This window comes from Tauraco erythrolophus, unplaced genomic scaffold (assembly GCF_009769465.1).
Source record: "Tauraco erythrolophus isolate bTauEry1 unplaced genomic scaffold, bTauEry1.pri scaffold_63_arrow_ctg1, whole genome shotgun sequence".
NCBI lineage: Eukaryota > Metazoa > Chordata > Aves > Musophagiformes > Musophagidae > Tauraco > Tauraco erythrolophus.
The window spans coordinates 183,692-207,983 of NW_028238631.1; the positions used below are offsets into that span (position 1 = coordinate 183,692).

General features: G+C 71.6%; 4 protein-coding genes across 5 annotated transcripts; 2 read left to right on the forward strand and 2 right to left on the reverse strand.

Moving 5' to 3' along the window:
- On the forward strand, window positions 1-7,027 carry DQX1 (DEAQ-box RNA dependent ATPase 1). Of its 2 annotated transcripts, none has more exons than XM_086630983.1 (11): window positions 1-291; window positions 2,770-2,963; window positions 3,242-3,617; window positions 4,222-4,473; window positions 4,771-4,870; window positions 5,030-5,188; window positions 5,399-5,590; window positions 5,719-5,844; window positions 6,153-6,343; window positions 6,426-6,616; window positions 6,847-7,027. In XM_086630983.1, exons 1-11 carry the CDS (start codon window positions 1-3, stop codon window positions 7,025-7,027), a joined length of 2,253 nt encoding a protein of 750 aa, XP_086487109.1. The 2 variants fall into 2 exon arrangements, with proteins under 2 accessions (XP_086487109.1, XP_086487110.1); XM_086630984.1 differs by having other exon boundaries at window positions 4,222-4,461.
- A 2,071-nt stretch (window positions 7,028-9,098) lies between these two features.
- Window positions 9,099-11,475, forward strand: LOC147525809 (interleukin-12 subunit beta-like). Its single transcript, XM_086630971.1, has 6 exons — window positions 9,099-9,168; window positions 9,718-9,939; window positions 10,228-10,336; window positions 10,414-10,595; window positions 10,718-10,866; window positions 11,323-11,475. Exons 1-6 carry the CDS (start codon window positions 9,099-9,101, stop codon window positions 11,473-11,475), a joined length of 885 nt encoding a protein of 294 aa, XP_086487097.1.
- A 1,406-nt stretch (window positions 11,476-12,881) lies between these two features.
- LOC147525810 (alpha-internexin-like) lies at window positions 12,882-13,829 on the reverse strand. Its single transcript, XM_086630969.1, has 3 exons — window positions 13,617-13,829; window positions 12,998-13,122; window positions 12,882-12,933 (listed from the first exon to the last, which is right to left on the reverse strand). Exons 1-3 carry the CDS (start codon window positions 13,827-13,829, stop codon window positions 12,882-12,884), a joined length of 390 nt encoding a protein of 129 aa, XP_086487095.1.
- Window positions 13,830-15,293: 1,464 nt separating this feature from the next.
- Window positions 15,294-19,169, reverse strand: TLX2 (T cell leukemia homeobox 2). Its single transcript, XM_086630982.1, has 3 exons — window positions 18,773-19,169; window positions 16,158-16,395; window positions 15,294-15,510 (listed from the first exon to the last, which is right to left on the reverse strand). The coding sequence occupies exons 1-3, from the start codon at window positions 19,167-19,169 to the stop codon at window positions 15,294-15,296; spliced, it is 852 nt and encodes a 283-aa protein (XP_086487108.1).
- Between the last annotated feature and the right edge of the window lie 5,123 nt (window positions 19,170-24,292).

Genomic DNA, 24,292 nt, shown 5'->3' on the forward strand with positions numbered 1-24,292 from the left:
ATGGCCGGCTGCGGGGCCCCTGGCCCCCCGCCCCGGCAGAGCGGCCCTGGCTCCGCGCTGGAGGAGGAGGAGGAGGAGGAGGAGGGTGAGGACCCAGCGCTGGGCTGCGATGGCGACCTGGAGGTGAACCCCTACGACGGGCTGCCCTTCTCCTCCCGCTACTACAAGCTCCTGCGGCAGCGCCGGGAGCTGCCCGTCTGGACCACCAAGTACAGCTTCATGGAGCACCTGGAGGGCAACAGCGGCATCATCCTGGTGTCCGGGCCCCCCGGCACTGGCAAGAGCACCCAGGTGAGTGGGGAGGGCCACGCTGCCAGCTGGGAGCCCAGCACAGGGCTGCAGTACCAGCCACTCTGCCAACAGCCCTTGTGCCCGCCAGACTGCCAGCTGGGCGCCCTGTCCGTCCCACTCAGAACACCTGCGGCACTGCTGCGGGCAGCGGCTGGGTCCTGCCACGGGTCCCGCTGCCGTGCCAGCGAGTCACAGCCCCTGTGGCACGGCAGCGGCCAGGCCCTCGCGCCTGCCACGGCAGTGCCAGCAGGCCCTGCGCTCTCCGCTCCCACCAGCCCCCTGTGCGGTGTTACCGGTGGGAGCCCGGGCAGCTGCAGGGCTGCGGGCAGAAGGCACGGAGACGGGACGGTGGGCAGCAGCTCCCTGACCCCACAGCAGCGTCTGAGCTGTCGGGGGGACGGAGGGAGTGACGGGCCCCGCAGGGATTTGGCTCCGCCGCGGTACCTGGGAGCGTGCCGCTGCAGCATGCCCGACGTGGGGCAAGTCTAACGCAGAGCCGGGCGGCTGCGTGCCAGGATGTGCTGGGGCAGGCGCTGCGGCCGCGGGCAAAGCCTCGGCACGAGCCGGGAAGTGCTGCTGCGGCTGCCCCGGGAGCGGCTGCTGCGGTGGCACGAGGCGTCAGGGCGGGTTGAGGAGGTGGCACAGGGAGGGGGGAACGTCCGCTCCCCAGAGCTGGGCCCGGGTGCACGGGGCGGTGGCGGGCAGTCAGGTGGTGGGTCCGGGGTGCCAGGCTTCCACCTGTCCGCCCCGGGAAGCTGGTCCTGCCTGACAACCTCTGCTGCGACACCAGGAGACATCGTCACGCAGACTTTGACCGGGGGAGGGATCACCTGGAAGTGGTGGGGGCAGAGCCGGACACGGGCTGGGTTACAGCGTGGCAGCTGCCAGCCCCTGGGGCTATCAGCGTGTTGGCAGAGGGCTCACCTGCTTGCCCAGACCGCCTCCCTTGGGCGTGACCCCGCTGCCGTGCAGTGTCGACCAACCCGCGAGGTGCCACATACTGGGAATTAAGCCCTTGTGCGAGCCCTGGCCTGATCTGGCCCCGGGCACGGACTGCTTTTGGGCACAGGCACCCCCTGCCATCCCTGCGGGGCCCTGGGACCACCGTGCCCTGAGCAGACAAGGGGACAGGACTCGATCCACGTGGAACAGCTGATCCTGTGCATTGGCACGCCAGCACCCCTTGGCATGGTGTTTCCACCCAAAGTGGGAAAAGCAGATGCTTAAGCCGGGTCCCTTCACCGTCGTCATGGCCGGGGGCTGCCTGCACCCTGTGCCGCTGCCCTCGCCGGTCTGTGCCAGCGGCGAGGTGGCAGAAGGGAGGGCACAGAACTGCGCACGGAGACATGGCCGAGCACGGGCGATCCGTGGGGCCGCGGAGGCACAGAACAGGCTGCACCCCTGCCCACGGTCACCGCCGGGCGCGTGGATGACCCGTGTGCTCCTGCCCAGCTGCGAGCTGGGCTGTCCAGAGGCAGCCCCTGGGCAGGACCCTGCCATCTGGGAGCCCGGGTGCGGGGCAGGACAGGGGCACAGGCACCTGCCCGTGGGGGTGCGTGGGGCTGGAGGAGTGAGCGAGGCAGGCGGGTGCGTTGGGAGCCGGGAAGCAGAGTGGTTTTGGTGCCCGATGGACATCCCAACGGACATCCCCACGGCCCCGTGACCGTCCTGCACCGCCTGCCGGGTGCTTGGGTGGCGGCTGCTCCCTGGGCTTTCCTTCCCCGACTCTCACCGCGGGGTTTCCTGGGGTGGTGTGCGATCCCTGCGGCCCCACGCCAGGGTGCCTCAGCCCCTGCTGCCGGGTGCGGATCTTGTGGACGTAGCCGGTGACCGCCGCTCTGCGCTGCGCCTGAGCGGGGACCTGCCCCGCAGGGGTGACAGGATGGGGCTGGGGGCCGGTTAGGATAGAGCAGCACGGCTCCGGTCGGAATGGACTGGCAGCCATTGTCTGGTCCAGCTGCCCGACTGCTCCAGGGCTGGCCTGTTATTAAGGGCATTGTCCAAATGCCTCGTAAGCCCTGGCAGGCGTGCGCCGGGGGCACCGCTCGCCCTGAGCCGGCAGCTCTGGCGGAGGCCGTGCAGCGTGTACCCCCAGCCCCGTTTTTCCTGGGCAGGTGGAGGCAGAGAGGGCTGTTGACCCGTGTCCTTCGTGCGAGAGCCGGGGCCATGGTGCCCCGTGGTGAGGCAGAAAGCTGCAGGCATGGTGCGGCGAGGCCGTGGGGCAGCGAGGCCTTGGGGCTCGTGTCACAGGTCACTGGGGCTCAGAAGTGACGGCACTGGGGAGGGAAGGTCCCACTGGGGCTGTCAAGTGCTTCGGGAGGTCCTACAGCCAGACCTCTGGGGGCTGCAGCGGGAGGGTCCTGCTGCCCTTCAAGGGGGCACAGCAGGCACCGCTCCGTCATGGGGAAGGGAAGGTCCCAGTGCTCCCAGCTGTGACTGCACCGTCCCCAGCCCTGCTCGGCGCTCTGCCCCTTGCAGATCCCGCAGTGGTGCGCGGAGTACGCGCTGTCCCTGCAGTTCGCCCACGGCCTGGTGGCCTGCACCCAGCCCCACAGCCTGGCCGCCCTCAGCCTCTCCCTGCGCGTGGCCGACGAGATGGACCTGAACCTGGGCCACGAGGTCGGCTACTGCGTCCCCCACGAGGACTGCTGCACCACCGAGACCATCCTCAGGTACGGGGACGGAGCGGGCTGCCTGCGCCCAGAGCACCCGTCATGCCACGCTCTAATCCCGCTGAGCTCCCCAGCTGCGGCGTAATCTCTTAATCCAGCCTGGCCTCGTTGAGGGAACGATGGAGTGGGCTGCAGGCTGCCCCGGCCCTCTGGGGGCTGCCATGGGGGCTTCTGCCACTGGGGAGGGGGCGAGGTGCGCTCACCCAGGGCTGCGTGCGGGGACACCCGTGGGGCTGCAGCCCGCGATGCCGGGAGTCACCATGGCCGCTCCGCGGCAGGTTCTGCTCGGACGAGATGCTGCTGCGGGAGATGACGTCGGACCCGCTGCTGCGGCAGTACGGGGTGGTGGTGCTGGATGAGGCGCAGGAGCGGACGGTGCCCACCGACGTGCTGCTGGGGCTGCTGAAGGACGTGCTGCGCCAGCGCCCCGCGCTCAAGGTGGTGGTGGTCACCGCGCCGGCCATGGAGGAGCGGCTCCGAGCCTTCTGTGGGGACCCCCCCGTGGTGCGAGTGCCAGGGCATGGGCCCCCTCCCCAGCTGCTCTACAGGGACCCACCGGCCCGTGGCCGCACTGCAGCTGCCTGCCAGGCCGTGCTGGACATCCACCGGCGGCAGGAGCCCGGCCACGTCCTGCTCTTCCTGGCCAGCGAGCAGGTGGGCTGTGGGATGAAACTGCGGGAGCTGGGGCTCCTCTGTGGAGGGGCCACGGGCACTGCAGCCACGGGACCGGGGCCCAGTGTCTTTCATGGAATCACAGAGGGTTTGGGCAGGAAGGGACCTCAGAGACCACCCAATTCCAACCCCTTGCCAAGGGCAGGGACACCCTCCACTACACCAGGCTGCCCAAAGCCTCATCCAGCCTGGCCTGGAACACTTCCAGGGATGGGGCAGCCACAGCTTCTCTGGGCAACCTGTGCCAGTGCCTCACCACCCTCTGAAGGAAGATGTTATTCCTTGTATCCCATCAAAATCTGCCCTCTCTCAGTTCGCAGCCATTGCCCCCTGTCCTGTCACTCCACACCCTTGTCCAAAGCCCCTCTCCAGCTTTCCTGTAGCCCCTTTAGGGTACTGGAAGGTCTCCCCGGAGCCTTCTCTTCTCCAGACTGAACAGCCCCAACTCTCCCAGCCTGTCTCCAGAGCCTTTCCCCCCAGGACACTGGGAGGCAGCCACAGGGCACAGCGCAGCGCCGGGTCCTGGGGATGGGGCTTCTTTGGGCGTTGGCGGGCATCACTCACATCCCGCCATCCCCCCTCGCAGGAGATCACCGAGTGCTGCAGGGCCATCCAGACCGAGGCCGTGGCGCTGAACCCGGGGCTGGGCCCGCTGCTGGTGCTGCCCCTGCACCCCGGCGTGGGCCGCGCGGCGCAGAAGGTGTACGAGGCGCTGGAGGACGGCGGCCGAGAAAGGCGGGTGGTCGTCACCCACTGGCTCGCGGACTCGTCCTTCTCCCTGGGCACCGTGCGCTTCGTCATCGACTCGGGGCTGGAGCTGCGCAGTGTGAGTGTGCCAGCCCGTGCCAGGGGCACCGGCACAGGGAGCGGTGCGGCGGCGAGCCGGGGGCCTGGCTCCACTCTGAGGCACTGCCGGCAGCACGTGCTGGGGCGAGTCTGGGGAGGGGGCAGCAGGGGGGCTGTGCCACCTGCGTGACCTGGGCCGGCCGCGGTGCCCAGGCGGGGGGATGCCGCGGGGTGCAGGATCTGCTCCAGGGAGGTGGCAGTGGCGGCACCGCACCAGTGGGATGGAGGGGCGTTGGGTGAAAGCGGGGGGCTCCGCGGCGGGTGTCCCTCCTCACGGCTCTGCTGGCAGGTGTACAACCCCCGCATCCGGGCAGAGTCCCAGGTGCTGCGGCCCATCAGCAGGAGCCAGGCGGAGTCGCGCATGCAGCGAGCCGCCGGCAGCCCCCCAGGTGAGAGCCCCTGCCCTGGCATCCCCCACCGTGCCTCTGGCAGGAAAGGGCTGTCATCCCCCCCCGCCCGGACCCCGGGCAGCTCCTCTGCCTGCGCCTGCTGCCCTATCCCGGGCACCATCCCTCCCGCCACGGTGGCTCACAGCCCCTTTTCCGCAGGCACCTGCCTGCGCCTCTACTCGGAGTCCTTCTACGAGCAGCGCCTGCCCCCCAGCCCCGCGCCCCACGTCAGCGAGACCAGCCTCAGCCGCCTGGTGCTGCTGCTCAAGCGCCTGGACATCGCCGACATGGGCCAGTGCGACTTCCTCGACCGGCCAGGTAGTGCCCGCGGGGCACGGAGGGGCAGGCGCGGCAGCGTGGCGGGGCCGGAGCCGTGGGACGTGACAGCGATGGCTGGGCAGGAGCGACCGGAGGCTGGCGGTGGCCGTGGCGGGCGGTCTCTGGAGAGGGGCTGGAGGGTCTCACGGGTGTGGGAGGAGGGTGGGCAGGGCTGCCCGCTGCAGGCAGCTGGCTGACATCCCGCCCCAGCCCCCGAGTCGCTGATGCAAGCGCTGGAGGACCTGGACTACCTGGCCGCCCTGGACGATGACGGGAACCTGTCAGAGGTGGGGATCATCATGTCGGAGTTTCCCCTGGACCCCCAGCTGGCCAAGGCGCTCATCGCCTCCTGTGAGTTCGACTGCGTGGAGGAGATGGTCAGCCTGGCTGCCATGCTCACAGGTACGTTCCAAGGGGCTGGGCACCCGCTCCGCTGCTGGCGCGGGACGCAGCATGGCCCCCGGAGAGCCGGCACCAACAGGGGTGGTGCTGGGGGGCACGTGGTGACCTTCCCTTCGCCCCATCCCCAGCTTCCCCCTGCTTCGTGCCCCCTTCCACGCACCTGGAGGAGGCTGTGACCATGCGCCGACGGGCCCTGCTCCACCCAGACGGAGACCACTTCACCCTCATCAACATCTTCAACGCCTTCCAGCAGCGTGAGTGCTGGGCAGGGGCTCCACTACCAGCACCCCACACCTGCCCCGCAGCTCCCTCGTGTGTCCCCTGCGCCCTCCATGAGTGAGCGCTGCGGCCACCTCCGTGGCCCAGGCTGGTGGCGAGGGGGTCCCAGCCCCAGCATGGGGGCCATGCTCTCCACACGGTCCCTGTCCCCGCTGCCGGAGGGAGCAGCAGTGCCTGGTTCCGTGGCCCGTCAGCCCGCAGCCCGGCCAGGCCACCCGCTCCCCCGCGGGGTCTCTGCCCGTCCAGCCGCGTCCCCGTGGCGCTGACCCCGCTCTCCCCGCAGACAACGCGGACGAGGGCTGGTGCCGCAAGCACGCGGTGAGCGCGGAGGCGCTGCGGCTGGCCGGCGTCGTGCGGGCGGAGCTGCTGGAGGTGATGCAGCGCATCGAGCTGCCCGTCTCGCCCCCCGCCTTCGGCACCGACGCCAACGTGCTCAACATCCAGCGAGCGCTCATCTCCGGCTACTTCCTCAAGGTGGGCTGGGGGCCACGCGGGGCCCGGCCGCGGGCGGGGGTCGTGCCAGCCAGCCCCGCTGCCCTCCTGCTCCGCTCCCCAGGTGGCCCGGGACATCGACGGCTCTGGCAACTACGTGATGCTGACACACAAGCACGTGGCCCACCTGCCCCCTGCCTGCTGCTACCTGCTGCGGCAGCCCCCCCGGCGCCTGCCCCCCTGGGTCCTCTACCACGAGTTCACCATCTCGCAGGACAACTGCCTCCGCGTGGTCTCGGAGATCCAGCCCCAAATGTGAGGACCTCGGAGATGGAGAGGGACGGGTCGCACCCGGGCCATGTCTGTGCGTGGCTCCGGAGCTGGCGCTGGCCCGGGAGCGCGGCAGAGCCCCAGGGCGCAATGTCTGACCCGGGTCTCCTCTCCTGGGGGCTGGTGGGGGCCTGACCCTGTGCGGGGCAGCAGGGAGGCTGCTCCAGGGAGGCCCCCAGGGCCGGCTACCCCCCGTTGACCCCCCATCCCCGCAGGCTGGTGGAGCTGGCACCCCAGTACTACCTGAGCAACTTGCCGCCCAGCGAGAGCCGTGACCTGCTGATGGAACTGCGGGAGAAGGTGGTGGCTGTGGAGGATGTGCCAACGGTGCCGGAGCCGCTGGAGGAGGCGGCCGGTGGGGAGGATGAGGAGAGGGAAGTCTGTGTGCTGCAGTGAGCTGGAGCCACCGGAGCCACGTTGGGGCTGCCCAGGCTTCGCTGTGACCGGAGAGCCCTGGGGGGACCGTGCTGCCATGGGGGCCGACCCGATCCCTGGGGAGGTGCCGGCAAAGCCTGCCGTGACCACGGCTCTGTGCCATGGTCATGGTGCCAGCGGCCACGGGAGCAGCCCCTGGCATCTCCGCTGGGGACAGAGCCCGTTCCGGTGTGGTGCGAGCCCCAGGACTGGGGAGTCGTGCAGACCCTCGCTGCCCGGGCTCCTTCACCTCGCGTAGCTGGGGGCTGCCATGGGGCTGGGGCCGCCGTCCCTGCCAGTCATGCCCCCACGCCCGGCATAGCAGCACGGGGGGCCGAGGGGCCACTTGTGGGTCTCTCCTGTATAAAGTTTTGTGACCTTTGCTCCTGGCCTCGCATCTGTGATTGCAGCTGAGAAGGGCTCATGCCCTGTGGGAGTGGGCTCCGTCCCACCCCGGGGTCCTGCCAGCAGTGACGAGAGGGCTCCCCTGGCCCCCACGTCCCTGCGGGGCAGCTCCGAGCCTCCCCCCGCTCCCGGGGGAGTTTCTGAACGTGAGGCATTCCTGGTCTTGCTCATCTCCTGCCTTGGTTCTGGGTAGCGTGCCGCTGTCCCCGGTCACGCCGACGGGCCGAGGGGCAGCCCTGGCCTTTGCGTCGGGTCTTCCCCTCCGCGGCCGCCAGCGCTTCTGCAGAAGCGGAGGGGAAGCTGCGGCTGGGGGGGGAGGCGGGCGGCAGCCGCCCACAGCACCTCGACATTCGGGTGGAAAGGTGAGGGCCGGGCGTCCCCGCAGCCGCCTCGGAGCCCGAACTTCCCCTTCGCTTTCTAGGAACCCCAGAAAGTACGTGAGCGGGAGCAGCAGGGCGCAGCGCACGCCACCCCGCGCTCTCCCGGCTGGGGCCGCCTGCCCCAGGGGTGGGGGGGCTGCCCCATCCCCTCTCCCTGAGCTGGGGCTGGTGCTGGTGCCCAGTGCCCCTGCATCCCCGTCCCAGCACAGCATCCTGCGGGACAAGCAGCCAGGGCAGCGGCGTGGGGAGGGAAGGGACGAGACAGCCCATGCTGCTGGGTGCAGCACCCCGAGCCTCTGTAGTGACCCTCTCCTCGGGGCACCCATCGCAGCCCAACTGGCCACAGCCCAGCACCGTGCCTGACCCTCTCCAGACCCCCGGGACAGGCACTGCTGGACCTCGGTGGCCTCTCCTCTGCGCTCTGGCCCCCGGCCCCCCACGGCAGGAGGCTGCGGGTGCTCCGTGCAGCGCACGGCGATGTGCAAACCCTCAGCCCGTCCTGGGGCTCAGGACCACTCTGCCTCCAGGAGCCGGGAGCACCAGGGGCTCCAGCCCCATCCTGGGTGCCCAGCGCTGTCCCTTCGCCCAGTGACTCCCAGGAGGGGACTCCGTCCTCACTGCTGCAGCGATGCCCGCAGCCAGGGCGGGATGACCGGTCCCCGGTGCCCCCCAGCCTGGGAAGTACCCGTGTTGAGTCCCAGCCAGGCTGGGGTCGGGGGCTGAGCGTGGGCCCCGGCTCGCAGCTCCACCCAACGGCTTTCTCCTCTTCTGAGAACTGTGATGCTTCTGTGGTTTGGCTTCACCTTGGGGCAGCCCTGCGGGGTCCCGGCACAGTATATACCCAGCCGCCCGCCGGCCCCCGGCCCGTGCCGAGCCCACCGGAGCAGCGCACACCACAGCGGAGAGGTAGGCACAGCACAGGGGCTGGCGGGGGGCACTTGTGCTGTGGCACCGGGAGGGTTTGGGCACCAGGGAGCCCAGGAAGGAGCTGCTCTGGGGGAGCACCCGGTAGGGCTGTGGTGGGATGGGTTGGGGTGTCGTGCTGGCCGCTGGCCCTGTGCAAGGCTCCCCCCGCACTGCACCGCTCCCCCTCCTGCCTGACCGCGCTGCTGTCCCAGGGCCGGGGGCTCTGCCCTCGCCGGTGCTGCTGCCTGCACCCCGGCTCGGCGGCGCCCCTTCTGCCGGGGTATGGCTGGGCCCCCTCCCTGGCACCGGGCTGCCCTTCTCCTACCGCTGCCCTTCTCCTACCGCTGCCCTTCCCCTCCCAGATGCTGGTGCTGGTGGGGCTGGTGCTGTGCCTCGCTCCTGCAGACGCCCTGACCGCCTTTCCCCCAAAGTGTGAGTCCTGCCCCGCCCAGGCACTGGGGGGGCTCAGAGGGGAGACACCCACTGCAGAGGGGCTACAGCGGATGGAGGGAGCAAGGAGCACCCACATCTCTCTGATACGGGGCGACACGTGGGGCAGCTCTTCTGGGGGAGGGGGGGTAGAGGATGGGCGTGAGAGTGGTGGGGTGCGGGGGGTGGACATGAGGTAAGGGAGAGTGGGGGATGGACATGGGGTGATTGGGCAGGGGGGTATGGATGTTGGGTGATAGGGCAGGAAGGATGGATGTGGGGTGATGGGGCAGGGGGGATGGATGTGGGGTGATGGGCTGGGGGAATGGATGTTGGGTGATAGGGCAAGAAGGATGGATGCGGGGTGATGGGGCAGGAGGGATAGATGTGGGGTGATGGGCAGGGGGGATGGACGTGGGGTGCAGGAGCAGGCTGGGGACTGTGGGGAAGGATGGATGTGGCAGGTTGGGATGCGGGAGCACCCAGCCTCATTGTGGGGTGAGGGATGGGCTGCCCACATCTCTGACTGCAGTCTCTGCCTCTCATCTCCAGTTCAGGTGGGGAAACTGAACGGGGACGTGGTGGTAAAATGCAACACCTCGGAGCAGCAAGTGACCTGGACACAGAACGGGGACCCAGAGCCCATGGCCGAGCTCAGGGCCGAGGGACAGACTCTCACCATCATTGGCTTGGACATGCCAGCAGCGGGCAACTACAGCTGCTGGGCTGGCACCATCCTGCTGGACACCACCTATGTGGTGGTCAGCAGCACCCGTACGTGGGGCTGAGCGCGAGGGGGCTGGCACAGCTGGCGGGGGAGTAGATGGGGGGCGATGGGGCAGGGGGGTGCAGGGAGTTGGGGACAGGCTGGGGACCAGGAGATGCTGGCGCATCTGCAGACATTCGTGCCCAGTCCATGAGGCTGTGGGGATGCACTGGGCAAGGCTGTGTAGGGCTGGGGGGAGCCCAGTGGCAGGGGCAGCCTCACCAGAGCCGTACAGGGCAGGGGCACCGCTCCCAGCACCACACAGCCCCTGAGCCATCGCCCCTCGGCCGCCCCAGGTGAGGAGGGGATGAAGGTCTTCTGCCAGGCTGAGTCCTACCGCGGCTCCTTCAACTGCTCCTGGACTGACCCCCACTCCACCGTTTTCCGTGCCCGCCTCACACGCAGGTGGGTGCCCCAGGGACCCCCCCACCCCAGCCCCGGGCCCATGGCCACCCAGCCCTCACGCCTGGCTCCCCCTGCAGCGACGGCTCCTTGGGGGAGTGGGTGCCAGCAACTGGTCACGGCGGCAACTTCAGCGCCAGCTTCGTGGACCCTTCCTTCTGCCCCTTTGCTGAGGAGCTGCGCCCGCTGCAGCTGCAGCTGGAGGGGCTCTCGAACACCTCCTACCTCAACTTCTCTGACCACTTCTTCGTCCGTGACATCGGTGAGCTCAGACTATGGCAGCGGGGTCCGGGGGGATGTCCTTGGGGTGCTGGCTGCCCCTGGGAGGGCTCAGCCCCAGGGCTGGGCAGCGCTGCCCGGTGCTGAGCCCCGCTCTGCCCGCAGTGCGGCCCGACCCACCACAGGAACTGACCGTGCAGCACTGGGGGGAGCAGCTCCACCTGACCTGGGCCCCCCCAGCCTCCTGGCCGCTCCCCAAGTCCTACTTCGCCCTGCTCTACCGGCTGCAGTACGAGCTCCCCAATGGCACGCAGGTAACTGACGGATGCCCATGCCCAGGCTGCCCCTGCATGTGCCGCCCCACATCCTTGCTCTGCTGTGCCCACCCTGCCCTGTGCCCTCCCTGCCCCGTGCCCTCCCTGCCCCAGCCTGGACACTTCCCTCCACCTGGGGGTGCCATTGGGAACAGGGATTTGCCGGGGACTCCGCAATGGACCCCACCCTGCTATGCTGCTTCTCTCCTTGGGGCGGTGGATCGTCGCTCCTGGCTGTCATCTCTGCCCCCCCCTCAGCGCTGCCCACGCAAGGCAGCGTCACTGCCCGGGTCAGGGAGCTGCCAGTGTCTCCTGCTCCTGAGCCCCCAGCGCCGAGCCCAGCTCCTGCCCTGTCCCATCTTCCGCGAAGCCTCACCTGCAGTGGGGCCTGTGCCGGCTGCCCCCCACCCCGTTGCCAGGGTGCTCCCTGAGACCCCGACTTGCCCCACTTTGCAGGTTGACAAGTACGTGGAAGGTGCGGAGGAGATGCGGCTGCAGGAGAGGGCGCAGCGGGTGCGCATCAGCTGCCGGGACCCCTATGCCAACCCCGTCTGGAGCCCCTGGAGCCCCTGGCAGGATGTCAGTGCCACCCAGCAGCACCAGCTCTGAGCACTCTGACCCCGTGCAGACACCCCCTTCCCCCTCACACCCATCCCCTGCCCCGCTGCACCTGCGTGTGCACAGGGACACATGGGGCCATGGGGACCCCTGTTGAAGAGCTGGAGTTGGCTTTACTATGACAAACCTCCGTTAGTCTTTGTGTGGGGTGGGGGGTGCTGTGCCCGGCAGCCCCCGCGGGCTCCAGCATGGGCAGGGCTCCTGCCTGCCCTGCCCTTCTGCCTAAGGTGCCCAGACTGGTCCCAGTCCCATGGCCGGTGCAAGGCCCCTGCTGCCCCCAGATCCCGGAGGGCTCCCTGCTCCCTGCCGGTGCTGGGCCCGGCCCGAGGGGTCCTTATGCACGGTTGAGAACAGAGGTGTAACACGTGTGTGTGCCCACACGCTCCATCCCAGCTGGGGACAGTCCAGCTCAGCAGCTGTACCCAGCCCTGGCCCGGGCCGGGGGGGGGGTCCCCCCACAGCCCTCCCCAGCTGTCTTCCAGGGCACAGAGGTGCCCTGGACCCCCCTATTCTTCATCACCCCTCCCCCAGATCTGTCTCCTTTCTGAGGGCTGCGGTGCAGCAACATCCCCGGCCCCAGGGGCAGCACCCCAGGGGGAATGTGCTGCTCTACACCAAGGAGCCATGTCCTGGGGGGCAGCACCCCTTCCCCACATCCCGGGGTGCAGGATCCCTGCCTGACCCTAGGACTGCCAACCTCAGGGCAGGACACAGCCATGATGAGGGGGTCAGGGATCACCTGCCAGCACTGCGGGGTGCACAGCTCCCACTGCGGCATGGTCTCCCCCACCGCGTGTCCCACTCAGCATCCTCGTGGGGTGCCCAGCCCAGGGCGAAGGGCTGTGGCCAAGCAGGAGGGAGCCAAGACCCCACGGGACACGGCCCTGGCACCCAGGCTCCCACGGAGCCACCCTGTGCCCTGGCTCTGCCGCAAACCCCCGAGAGCACCTCGGGGTGCCCCGGCACAAGGCCCGGCAAGGGGACGCTGCCCCACCACCACCGACGGGCCGGCTCCGGGTAATGCCACGGGGCTTTATTGAGGTGCTTCCGCACGGGTCGGGGCTGGGACCCCAACCCTGCTGCTGCTCCGGAGCGGCTGGTGAGAGTGTGCGACCCGGTGGGCGCTGCCCTGCTGGGGGGCCGGGGCCTCCCGGGGCGGGGGTCTGGAGAGCCCGGGGAGCCGGGGGTCCCAGGAGTGCGGGAGGCCCACGGCATCGGGGGACAGAAGGAGCGGGGTTCCAGGAGTCCAGAGGGGTCCAGAGAGTCCAGGGGTCCCACGGCCTGGGCGTCCGGGGGCGGAGGAGCCGAGACGCGGGCGAGCGGGGGCTCAGGGGACCCCGAGGCGAAGAAGTCCGGGGTCTGGGGGCCCAGGGGCCCGCAGCGGGGCGGGGGTCCCGTCACGGCGGGGCCAGGCAGCCCAGGCGCAGCTCTTCGCCCTCCAGCATCTCCCTGCAAGAGACAGGCCCGGGCTGAGCCCCGCGCCCCGCCCGCCCCGCCCGCCCCCCCCGCGTACCGGTACGCGGCGATCTCCGCCTCCAGCGCCATCCGCAGCCGCAGCAGCGCCGGGTACTCCCGCAGGCACCGGGCCATCTCCGCCTCCGCCTCGCCGATCTCCCGTTCCAGCTCCGCCACCCGCTCCTGCCGGCCGCGCCGTCAGCAACGCGCGGGACCCCCGGCCCGCCCCGCACGGACCCCCCACCCCGACCCCCGCACCGCACGGACCCCTGGACCTCGCACCGCACTGATCCCACTCCTCGGCCTCACCTGAACCCCCCCTCACCTGCCCCATTCCGACCCCCTTCCCCAGCCCCACCCCGACCCCCCTCCCCACTTCCATCCGGAGCCCCGCCTCTCCGCAGCTCCATTCCGACCCCCATCCCGTAACCCCACCCGGACTCCCTCTCCCCATCCCCATCCCGACCCCTTTCCTCCAGCCCCACCCGGACCCCCGTCCCCCCTCCCCAGCCCCATCCCCACCTCTCCTCCCCAGCCCTCCGGTCGCCCAGGCCCCGCACGGTGCCCCCCGGGTGCCTTGGCTCCCCCCCCCCCCCACCTCAACCATCCTTCCCCCCCCCTCCATCCATCCCCGTCCCAAACGACCTGGGACCCCCCCCCGACACCCCCTCCCTCACCTGGTACTTGGCGAGCTCCCCGCTGCGCCGGTCCCGCAGCCCCTCCAGCTGCCGGTGCAACGCGCCCACGGCCCCGCGCAGCGCTTCCACCTCGGCAGCGCGGGCGCGCAGCAGCCTCCGGTATCCCGCAGCCTCGGCACGGGCACGGAGCACCGCCTCGCCGCCGCCTCCGCCGTCCCACCGGTACCGGGGCCAGCCTTCGGCCGCGCTCATCCCGGCGGCTCTGCGGCGGTTCCACACCGCCCCCTCCCCTCCCCCCACCCCACCCGGTAAAACAAGGACGCGTCACGGAACCGCAGCCAATCCCGCCACCGGTGTCCCGCCTTCTCCCGGTGGCAACGGGAGGGGCAGCCGGTAGGACCCTGCCCCACCTCCCGCGACCCGCCGGGCTGCGGGCGGGGTCAGGGTCCTACCGGCCCCCGAGAAGCTGCAGCACCATGGACAGGGGCGGGTTGGGGGTCAAGGTCAAGTTTAGGGTCTGGGGCGTCGCTATTCGCCCCCCTCCTCCCCCAAATCATCGACTAGGGACCCCAGCAATATCCCATCCTGGCCGGGGCCGAGGGCATCAGTCTCGGGGGGGGGGGTTCAGGCAGGGGAGGGGGTCCCTGGCCGAGGCTGGGGACACTCAGGGTCACTGGGGAAAGGAGGGGGCAGATGTTTGCTGGAGGAGGGGGGGGTTCAGCCCCCAGTGGACCCCTCTGCCTCCCCACGGGTGTGCTGTGGGTCATGCCAGACCAAGGTTTGGGCTGATCCCGGGCAGCGCGGGGGGAGGTGGAGGGGGTCCTGGGAGCCAGAGACTTGGGGGGGGGGGCAGGGCTGAGGGCAGCCATGCTCGGTGGGGGCTGCTGCACTCCTTCGGCATGCAGGGGCACCCCGAGTCCATCGCAGGGTGCTGCAGGGGCATGTCCAGGCCCAGGGACGCAGGCAGCCGGCAAACCAGTGGGAGCAGAGGCTGGGAGCACTGGGGAGCCCAGCCCACTGGGCAGACGAGCCCAGTCCGTCAGTCTGTCCCACTGCTGGGGGGCCGGGGACTGCGGGGCCAGGTTCCTTGTCCAGTCCCGGGGCCACAGCTGGAAGCCGGAGCTGGCAAACTCCGATTGGGATAAGGCAAGTGTGTGCCAGTGGCGCAGACCCCACGGTGGCCACCAGCAAGGGCCATGGGGGCTCCCAGCACCAGGAATGGGGGGGATGTGGGCAGAGGCTGCCCTGTACCCCACTCTGCCCGCCTTGGTGGGACAGGGGCTGCGGCTGTCCCGGGGGGAGCAGAGCCTGGTCCAGCTGGGAGAGCTGCTGATGGGTGGGCAGCTGGTCCTGAGCAAGGATCACCCAAAGATTTGGGGAGCCTGGGGAGGGGGGGCCAGGCTTCAGAGGCCCATGGGGTGGAGGAGCCCAGTCCTGGGCTTCCCAGGGGGTCCAGGCAAGGGGCTGCCCACAGCGGTGCTCCAGGCAGGGTCAGCAGAGCTTTGAGTTCAACTGCAGGGGCATGTCCGCCCACCCGGAGCTGCAGGGTGGCCAAGGGGTCCCGAGGGAGCTGGCCCACGGCGGGAAGAGGGCTGCCGATGGAGGGACTCCTGGGAAGCAGCAGCCCCCTCCCCGCCGTGGGCCAGAGGTGCCAGGCTCAGATCCCGCTGGGCTCCCACCGTCGCCTCCCGGCAAGTCCACGGCTCCCCGGGGACCTCACACCACGGAGGCCACCCCCGAGACGGACGTCACCTTGTTGTCCTCGGCCCAGGGCTGCAGGTTCTGCAGGGCGTAGAGCGAGGAGTTGTGCATGCAGAGCGGGTCCTGCGGCAGCGGCTGGCTCAGGCTCTTCTGGAAGGCCTCCTGCTGCAGGTGCAGCATCAGGCGGTTGGCCTGCTGGCGCTCCGCCTCGCGCTCCTCCGCCGTCTGCCTCCTGCCAGCACACACGGCCCGTCCGGCACTGCCCTGCTACCCACGCCCACTGCCAGCACCATGGTGTGCTGGTGTGGCGATGCACCACAGCCCCATCCTTCTCAGCACGGCTGTGTGCCAGTAGGCAATGTCCCACAGCCCCATCCCTCTTGGCACCGCGGTGTGCCAGTGTGGCGATGCACCACAGCCCCATCCTTCTCGGCACCGCTGTGTGCCAGTGGGCAATGTCCCACAGCCCCATCCCTCTTGGCACCACTCTGTGTCAGTGGGCAATGCCTGGCAGCCACATCCCTCTCAGCACCACTGTGTGCCAGTGGGCAATGCCCCGCAGCCCCATCCCTCTCAGCACCGCTGTGTGCTGGTGGGCGATGCCCCGTAATCTTCACCCTACAGCCCATCCTGCTGCCAGCACCGCTGTGCACTGCTGCGGCAATGCCCCACAGCTGCTGCCCGGCAGTCCATCCCTCCCTCCACACCACTGTCCCTCACCCAGCTGGGCACAGGGAATGCAGCAGGCACAGGCACCCCATCTCACCCCAGCCAAGCCTCTCCCGGGGGGCACAGCCGCAGTGGGGGGTGGCTGCTGGAGGGAGAAGGGGGTCGGAGCTGCGGGGGCTGTGGCAGCCGCCCCGGGGCCGGCCCCATTACCTCCACTTGGTGCGGCGGTTCTGGAACCAGGTCTTGACCTGGGCGTCCGTCATCTTGAGGGCCTTGGCCAGGGTGGCACGCTCGGCCGAGGCCAGGTACTTCTGGCGGTGGAAGCGCTTCTCCAGCTCGCAGATCTGCACCCGGCTGAAGGAGGTGCGCGGCTTCTTCCGCTTGGGCGGCGTGCGGTTCTGGTAGGGGTGCCCGATCCGCCGGGTCGCCGCGAAGGGCGACAGTGCGGCTGCGGGCAGAGAGGGAGTGAGGGGCTGCTCGGGGCAGCCGTGGGCAGAGAGCCCTGGCCATGGGCTGCCGGGGCCGTGGGGACAGGGAGCTCCTGGGGGGCCACCAGTGCCGCCTGGCAGAGAGGAGGGGAGGAGGAGACTCCAAGTCGTCCCCACCCACTCCCACCGCCCAGGGACACACCGGGCAGCTCAAGACATGGGCACAGCCCAATCGCTGCCTCAGCCCCACACGTGGGCACCAGGAGGCAGCTGGGGAGGCCTGGTCTCAGGGCAGGTGTGGGGCTGACGAGGCTCCTGGCAGCACAGACCCACACTTCCCGCATGCCGAGCCCTGCCGCAGCCCCGGAGGAGCCCTCGTGGCACTGCCGGGGCTTCCCAGCCCTCCCAGGGCCATGGCTCCCCTCCTCCCAGGGAGGGGCCGGGACCCCAGAAGCCATCGGGAGGTGGCCTACGTGTCCCTCTGCACACCGGCAGCGCCCGGGTGATGGGGGCCAGGGAAGGGGCTGCTCTCGCATGTCCGGGGTGTGCGCTGGGGACGGCGAGGCCGGTGTGCCACATCCCAGCCCCAGACACAGCCGGAGCCGGAGCCAAGGGGCGCGTCAGGGCATCGAAGAGGTGTGGAGAAAGGTGAGAGCTCGCCGGGGCACCCAGCTCCCGCTCCCCTCTTGCTCCACCGGCGGCCCACGGCTGAGCCACGGCCCCATAGCCCTCAGCATCGCCAGCACCACATGGCAGGGCTGCACATGGCTGGGCCCATGGGGCCACCATGGGGCCCTGGCACTTCATGCCACAGGGGCGGGGGGCAGACCCCATAGCAGACTCAGGGACAGCCCGGCGCCTGGCAGACCCTCCCCATGAGGCCGGACCCTCCCTCCCGCCAGCACCCAGGCAGGCAGTGCGGGCAGGAGGCCAGGCTGCCCGCCGGCGGGGGCGGATGTGGTTGACGCAGGTGGAGCCGCGCAGTCAGGGGGATGGAGGCCCTTGCGCCCCCTCCCCACGCGGGGCGGCCCCTCGCCAAGAACAGATGCCGACAGCCGCGGACCACCCCAAGGCTGGTGGTGCTGAGTGATGGCTGCGGCTGGGAGACCCCGTGCTGGGGAGGGGCCACCCCATCCGCCCGCTGCTGGCGCCAAGCAGGAGACGGGGACGTCACCCATCGCCCCTGCGCGGGGACGGTGCTTCGTCACCGCTGGGATGGCGGGGTGGGCCAGGAGGCGAACCCGGTTCTGCTGGCGCCTGGGCTGGGCCCTCGCAGCCCCCAGCCTCCCGCCCCGCATGGCCCCAGCAGCCCCCATAGCCAGCGCGCGGCCCCCAGCCCCACGCGGCCCCCAGCCTCGTCCCCGCATGGAGCCGTGCGCTGCGGACGTGGCAGCGCCGCCATCTTGGGAAGGAGCCGAGCTGAGCCGAACCAAGCCAGAGCTCCCCGGCACCCACATGCACCTGGCATGCCGCCCCTGCACCCAGCATCCCAACCGCAGCACCCTGCACCTTCTCCTCTGGGGTGCAGCGACCAGCACTGGGTGCTCCAGCCCCTGCCACAGGCGTTCAGCCCCGTTGGCAGCCCCAGGACCCTGCACCGCCTCCCCGACACCTGCTCCGCCGCCCATCCTCGCCAACCCCGGCACACACCAGCCCCAGCCTCTCCCACGGCACCGGCACCTTCTTCCCTGCGCCCGGCCCCGCACACGCGGGTCTCTGAGTCCCGGCCCCAGGCACCCACAGCCAGGCCCACGGACACCCCTCACCGCCTGCCCCCTCCCCAGGGGCACACGGGACAGGGCCACCGGCTCCCCGCGCCCAGCCCCGCAGCAGACGGGGTTTGCCCCGCAGCCCCGTGGGGGGTCCCCGCTCCCGGCACAGCCGCTGCCCCCGGACGGAGCCGGCACCCGGTGCCCTCGGGCCCAGGGAAAGGAGGGGACACGGAGCGGAGCCCGAGGCCGGAGCACGGCGGGACCCCTCGGGCGCCGCTCGGAGCCGGACACCGGCCCGGCGCCTGCCCGGAGCCGCCCGGAGCCCGAGCGGGATCGCGGCGGAGCTGACGGTGGCTGTGCCAGCACCGGGCCGCTCTCAGCGGGCCCCGACGGCGGCCGCTTCCCACGGCGGCGAGAGCCCGGCCCGGGGCTCGGCGGGGCCCGGCGGAGCGGAGCGGGGCGGGGTCGGCCGCGGGCGGCGGGCGAGGACCCCGCGCTGCGGGAACCGGCGGAGCGCACGACCCCCGGCCGACCCCGGCCGGTCCCCGCGGGCGGCGCGGCTCCGGTCTGCTCCCGCCCCCGCCCCAGCCCCGCTCCGCGCCCGCCGCACCGACGGAACCGTCGGTAGCCGTCGGAGCCGTCGGTAGCCGTCGGTAGCCATCGGCAGGCGGCCCGCCGCGCTCACCTGAGAGCCGGTCCTTGGCGATGCGGCGCGTCGTCTCCATCCAGGGGAAGGTGAGCCCGGACAGCCCGGGCACCGGCGGCGGCGCGGCGGGCGGCGCGGCGGGCGCGGGCCGGTGCGCCGGGACGCGGATGACCCCGGCGGGCGGCGCGGCGGGCGCGGGGGTCACGTTGACGCTCACGTTCATGCTCATGTTGAGGTTGTAGGAGCCGAGCGAGCAGGCGGGGCCGTAGCCGCCGCCGTAGAGCCCGTAGTCGGGCTCCCCCGCCGCCCGGGCCGGCCCCGCTCCGCCGCCCGCGGGCTCGGGGCCGCCGAGGATCTGGTCGATGCCGAAGCTGATGGGCTCGTGGGGCGGGGGGCCCTGGCCGCCGCCCTCCCGTGCCAGCGCCGCCGCCTCCATCGCCCGGCCGCGCTCAGAGCCGGCGGGGCGCGGGCATGGCCGGGCCGCCTGCGGCCGGGGGGCGGCGGGGGGCGGCGGCGGGGGGCGGCGGGCGGCTCCGCGCGGGGGCGGGAGCGGGAGCGGGGGCGGCTCGGGGCTCGGGGCGCCCGCTGCGAGCCCGGCGGGGCCGGGTCCAGGTCCGGGGCAGGCTCCGGGGCAGCGGCCGGGTCCGGGGCATGGCCCGCGGCTGCTGGCTGCCCCGGCGCGGGAGCGCGGGTGCGCGGCGGGCCCCGGCGGCGCGCGCTTTTCTGCCCCGCTCCATCTGGACCTGCCAAAATCCCGGGCACCCGCGCCCTGATTGGCGGCCGCGCCCCGTGATTGACAGCCCCGCGCCCCCGGGGGCGGGGGCTAGCGCATCCCGGGGCCCCGCCCCGCCACCGGGCACCCTCCCGCCGCGGCACCGGGCCCCCGCCCCGCCCGGCCCGCAGCCCTCCGGCGCTCCCGCACCGGCTCCGCCGTGGCCCCGGGGGGGGCGGCCGGGCGGGCCCGTCGTGCCCGTCGGGCGCACGGCGCTCCGCCGGGCCACCGACACCCCCCCCGGCCCGGCAGCGCTCCGGCCCGGTTTTCCGCCGCCAGGGAAGCCGCCGGACGTCCCCCGGCTCACAGCAACGAAGGGACGGCGCGGGGCTCACCGGAGCCGCCGCCGCCGCGATACCGGCACCTCTCCGCGCGCCGGCGGCGTCGGGGCGCCCAGTGAGGAAGGGTCGGGGCCGCCGCTCGCCCGCTTTTGGCGGAGTCGAGGCCCCCCGTCCTCCCGGGCGCACACGGCTGCCCGTACCGGGGCGCAGGGCGCAGTCTCCCCGGCCCCGGCGCCGTTATCCCGCTCCCGCAGTCCGGGGCGCACGCACCAGCACCGCGCCCGCCGCTCCGGGGGCGCGCGGGCTTCGTTCCACCGGCCCGCCGCTGTCCGAGCGCACCGAGCCCGAGCCCGTCCACCGCGGAGCGAACGGACCGCCCCGTCCCCTGAACCGCCGCTCCCGGGACACGGACCCGGGGTTTGCCCCGAGCCGCCGGTCCCGGGGCACGGACTCACCCGTCGTTCCCGGTGGTACGGACCCCGCTTGCCCCGACCCGCCATTCCCACGATACGGACCAATCCGTCCTTCCCGGCGGCGCGGACTTACGCTCCCGGGACACGGATTCCGGTTCCCCCGATCCGCCGTTCCCGGGGCACGGACCCATCCGCCGTTCCCGGCGGTACGAACCCGGGTTCCCCTGACCCGCTGTTGCCGGTAGCACGGACCCTGGTTCCCAGGAAGTCGCCGTTCCCGGTTGCGCCGACTCGCTGCTCCCGGGTCGCGGATCCCGTTTCCCCGGGACTCGCCGTTCCCGGTAGCACAGACCCCGTTTTCCAGGGGCCCGTCGTTCACTGGTCGCGGATCCCGTTTCCACCGAGCCGGCCGTTCCCGGGTGATAGATCCCGGTTCCCACGGACCCGCCGTTCCCGGTAGCGCGGACCCGCGATTCCTTTTAACCTGCCGTTCCCGGGACACCGACCCCGGTCCCCCCGACCCGCCGTTCCCGGGCACGGAGCCCAGACCGGCCCCGTCGGGGCGCTCGTACCTGGCTCGCAGGAGCGGGCCCGGCCGCGGCCCCAGCGGGTGCCCGGGCCCGGGCTGCGACGGTGCCGCTCGGGGCGGGCTCGGCCCCGGCTCGCGGATCGGTAACGGCCGCGGGAGAGCAACATGAGCCCGGCCGGGCCGGGCCGAGCCAGGCCTCCCGGCGACTATCGCGATAGCCACTCCGCGAGCGGCGGGTCCAGCCGTGAGGCGCGGCTGTGGGACGGCGGGGCCGTTCCCGCGGATCAGCCCCGGCGGCTCCCGGGCTGGGGGTCCCGGCTCCCGGGCGGGCAGCGGCTCGGGGCGGCGGGTCACGGCTCCGGGGCAGGGGCCGGCGGGGGAGGGCGGCCGCTCGGCCACCCTGGCGCCACCGGTCTGGGGCAAATGACATTACCGGGGCCTGTGCCTGTAAATCACGGCGGCACCGGGAGCCGCAGCTGCCGCACCCCGGGGGCACTGCACACCCCAGGGACACCGCACGCAATGTGCTGCACATCCTGGGGCACTGCACGTCCGGGGGCACTGCACGTCCTGCGGCACTGCACATCCTGCGGCACTGCTCGTCCCGAGGCACTGCACGTCCTGCAGCCCTGCATGCAATGTGCTGCACGTCCCAGTGGCACCAGTGGACCCAGAGGCACCGCACGCACTGGGAGCACCAGGCGGACCAGGGCTCAGCTGAACTCACTGCGCTGTGGGGTGACCATCCCTGCACCCACAGCTGCTCCAGGGCACGGCGTCACGGGTGCCCGGGGCTGCACGAGGTGCACGGTCACCCGGCGGCGTGGGGTGGTGCCACAGCCCCAGCACGGCACAGCTGCTGCTGGCACACGCGTGTGTGTGCACAGCCTGCAGCACAGCTGCACACGCACACACGCACACTGCACAGCACGGATGCACACGTACACACATGGCACACACACACGTGTGTGTACACACGTACACATCTGCCCCTGCCAGGGCACACGCTGCTCTGCCCGAGCCTTGTGCCATGCCCGCATCCCACCGCAGTGCCGGGCAGGCACAGAGCTGCCCCTTTCCGTGTCGCAGCACTTTCCCTTCCCGTTACTCCCCAGAGCCCCATGCCACAGGCGTGGGTCCCTGCGTGCCTCAGCAGGGGAGGGGGACACTGCACTCCGGCACAGCACCACGACCCTGCCCTGCCGAGGGCCCTGCCAGGTAGAGCCCTGGGAGTTTCCCGACATTTCTTGCTCGTGGCCCAGCAGGTGCTGGAAGAAACCCGCTGCTCCAGCTGCATGAGCATGGCATGGCATGGCCGTGGCTTTCCCAGCCAGAGAGAGCCACCAGCTCTGGGCCTGCCGCAGAAGAGGGCCTCGCCATGGCCCCGTAGGGCACAGCCAGCACTGGCACTGGTGTCGGTGCTGGCACTGGCGTTGGTGCTGGCGTTGGCCAGGCCGCTGTCAGTGCCTGTCCCGGCCCCGAGCGCTGGCGGGGAGGAAACGCCTGGTGCTGGGGGAGGGCAGGTTAATTAAACCTGGAGCAGGAGGCAGATGTTTGCCGTGCCCAGGGGCTGGAATGCTGCCGGTCCCAGGAGATGGATTGGGGGGCAGGTGACAGGGCCGGGGGCGGCGCGGGCTCATGTGGCGCCTGCCTGCACCACGGTCCGCCCCACGCCCACGGGGGTCTGCCGGGCGGGGGCTCGCCTCGACCCCTGCTCAGGGCGGGACCCCAGCACTGGGCACTCACTCTGGAAGGACAGGAGGTCTCCGCAGCTGGAGGCTGGGCCTGGCACCATGCGGCCAGCGAGGCTTCGGGCAAGGGGACCCCCTTGCACCCTCACTGGGAGGGCTGGGACCACCCAGCGCACTGACACAAACCCACTGCAAACATTCCTTGGTGACTGCACGCACCCTCATGGTCTCAGCACGTGCTCCCTCCTGCCCCGCAGGACCGGGCCTGGGGGTCCCCAGGGGCACAGCAGACACGTCCCCATGCCAGGGCAGGAGTGTGACCTGGCACCTGGGTGGCAGGGATGGCTGGAGGGGACATGTCAGGAGGGGCGATAGCCCAGTTCCAGGTAGAAAACCAGCCTTTGGCTATGAAATTCTGCTTGTGGCCTGTGGCCACTGCAGCACCAGGTCCTGTCACTGCCAGAGCTGCACCGGTTCCTGCAGGGGCTGGCTGCTGGAGTGAAGCAACATCCTGGCATCCCACCACCGCCCCGGCATCCCCCTGCCCTTGGCACAGCCAACCTGGGAGGCAGGGGTGTGGGCGCACTGGGGTCCAGCCCCCACCCCACTCCATGACAGGGATGCTGTCGGCGGCACTGCCTTATCCTGCAGCCACCCTGGGAGCTGCGGGGCCCCCCCAGACCCCCGTCACCGGCTCCTCGCACCATCCCCCACTGCGCCTGTGGGCACCCGCAGCCCTGGGGCTGCCGGTCGCAGCCGATGCAGCCACGCGGCTTGGCGGTGCCACGTCCTCGTGGCTCGGCCATGTTGGTGTCCCCATCCCTTGCGGGGACTCTTGCCGGGCTCAGGTGTTGCTGCCGGGACAGGAGTTATCAAAACGGGTCCCTGCCTGCCCCCCACCACTGACAGCCCCTTCCCCGCGCACCGGCCAGCGCGCGGCAATTAAGCGGCGGAGGCCTGGTAGGGCCCCACGTTACCACCGGCAAGACGCTGCCAAGCCGCCCGCTCCCGCCCGCTCCCCCCCGTAATCTCATTACCGCTGGACGTCCCCTTCTTCCTCCCGCTTCCCCCCAAACCCGCTGGCAAACTGTAGGGACAGTCAGCTCCTCTCTGGCTGCTGGGTTAATTCTGGGCTAATTAGATGAAGCCAGCCCAGATTGGATTACTTTAGCCTGCATTTGGTCCTCCAGTCCTTGGCTTGCGGCTCCCGGGGGAGCTGCTGGCGCCTCCTGCCTCAATCAGACACTTCTTAACCGCATGAAACACTCCCGGTGCCCCCCGCCGCCCGCCCCGGGGTGGGCGCCGGCACCCGGCCGGGGTGCGCGGGGTGATGCGGGTGGCAGCCGGCGGGCAGGCGCTCCCCACCCGACCGGCCGAGAGCGCCGGGAGCGGGACGGGGCCGGTGCGGCCGCCGGGGCAGCGAGGGCAGCGCCGCGCCCGGTGCGAGGCGGCCCGCCGGCCGGACTGCGGGCTCCCGGGGCCCCGACGGCCGGAGCCACCCCGGCCGGGCGTCACGGTGGCCGTCGGCGTCTGCGCGGTGTCGTCGGGGAGGAGCTGGGTGCGACAGGGACGCACGGGCGGCTGCGGGGTGACGCCGGGTGTCCCCGGGCTGCTGGGGGGTCGCTCCCGCCGGGGGACCCCGGGCTGCAGCCCCTGGGGGTGGGGGACAGTGGATCTCCCCCAGCGGGGTCTGAGGATGAAGCATGAGCCACCCCCCCCGCAAACCCACCCACCGGCCCCCACTCGGGCAGCTCCCGCCGCGGGGGGAGCAGGGACCGGAGGGGCTGGGGAGGGGGCGCGGGCAGCGGTTGCTGCCTGGGCTGGGAGAGGCTGCAGCGGTGCCCGTGGTTGCACCTCCCCAGCTGGGGGGAGG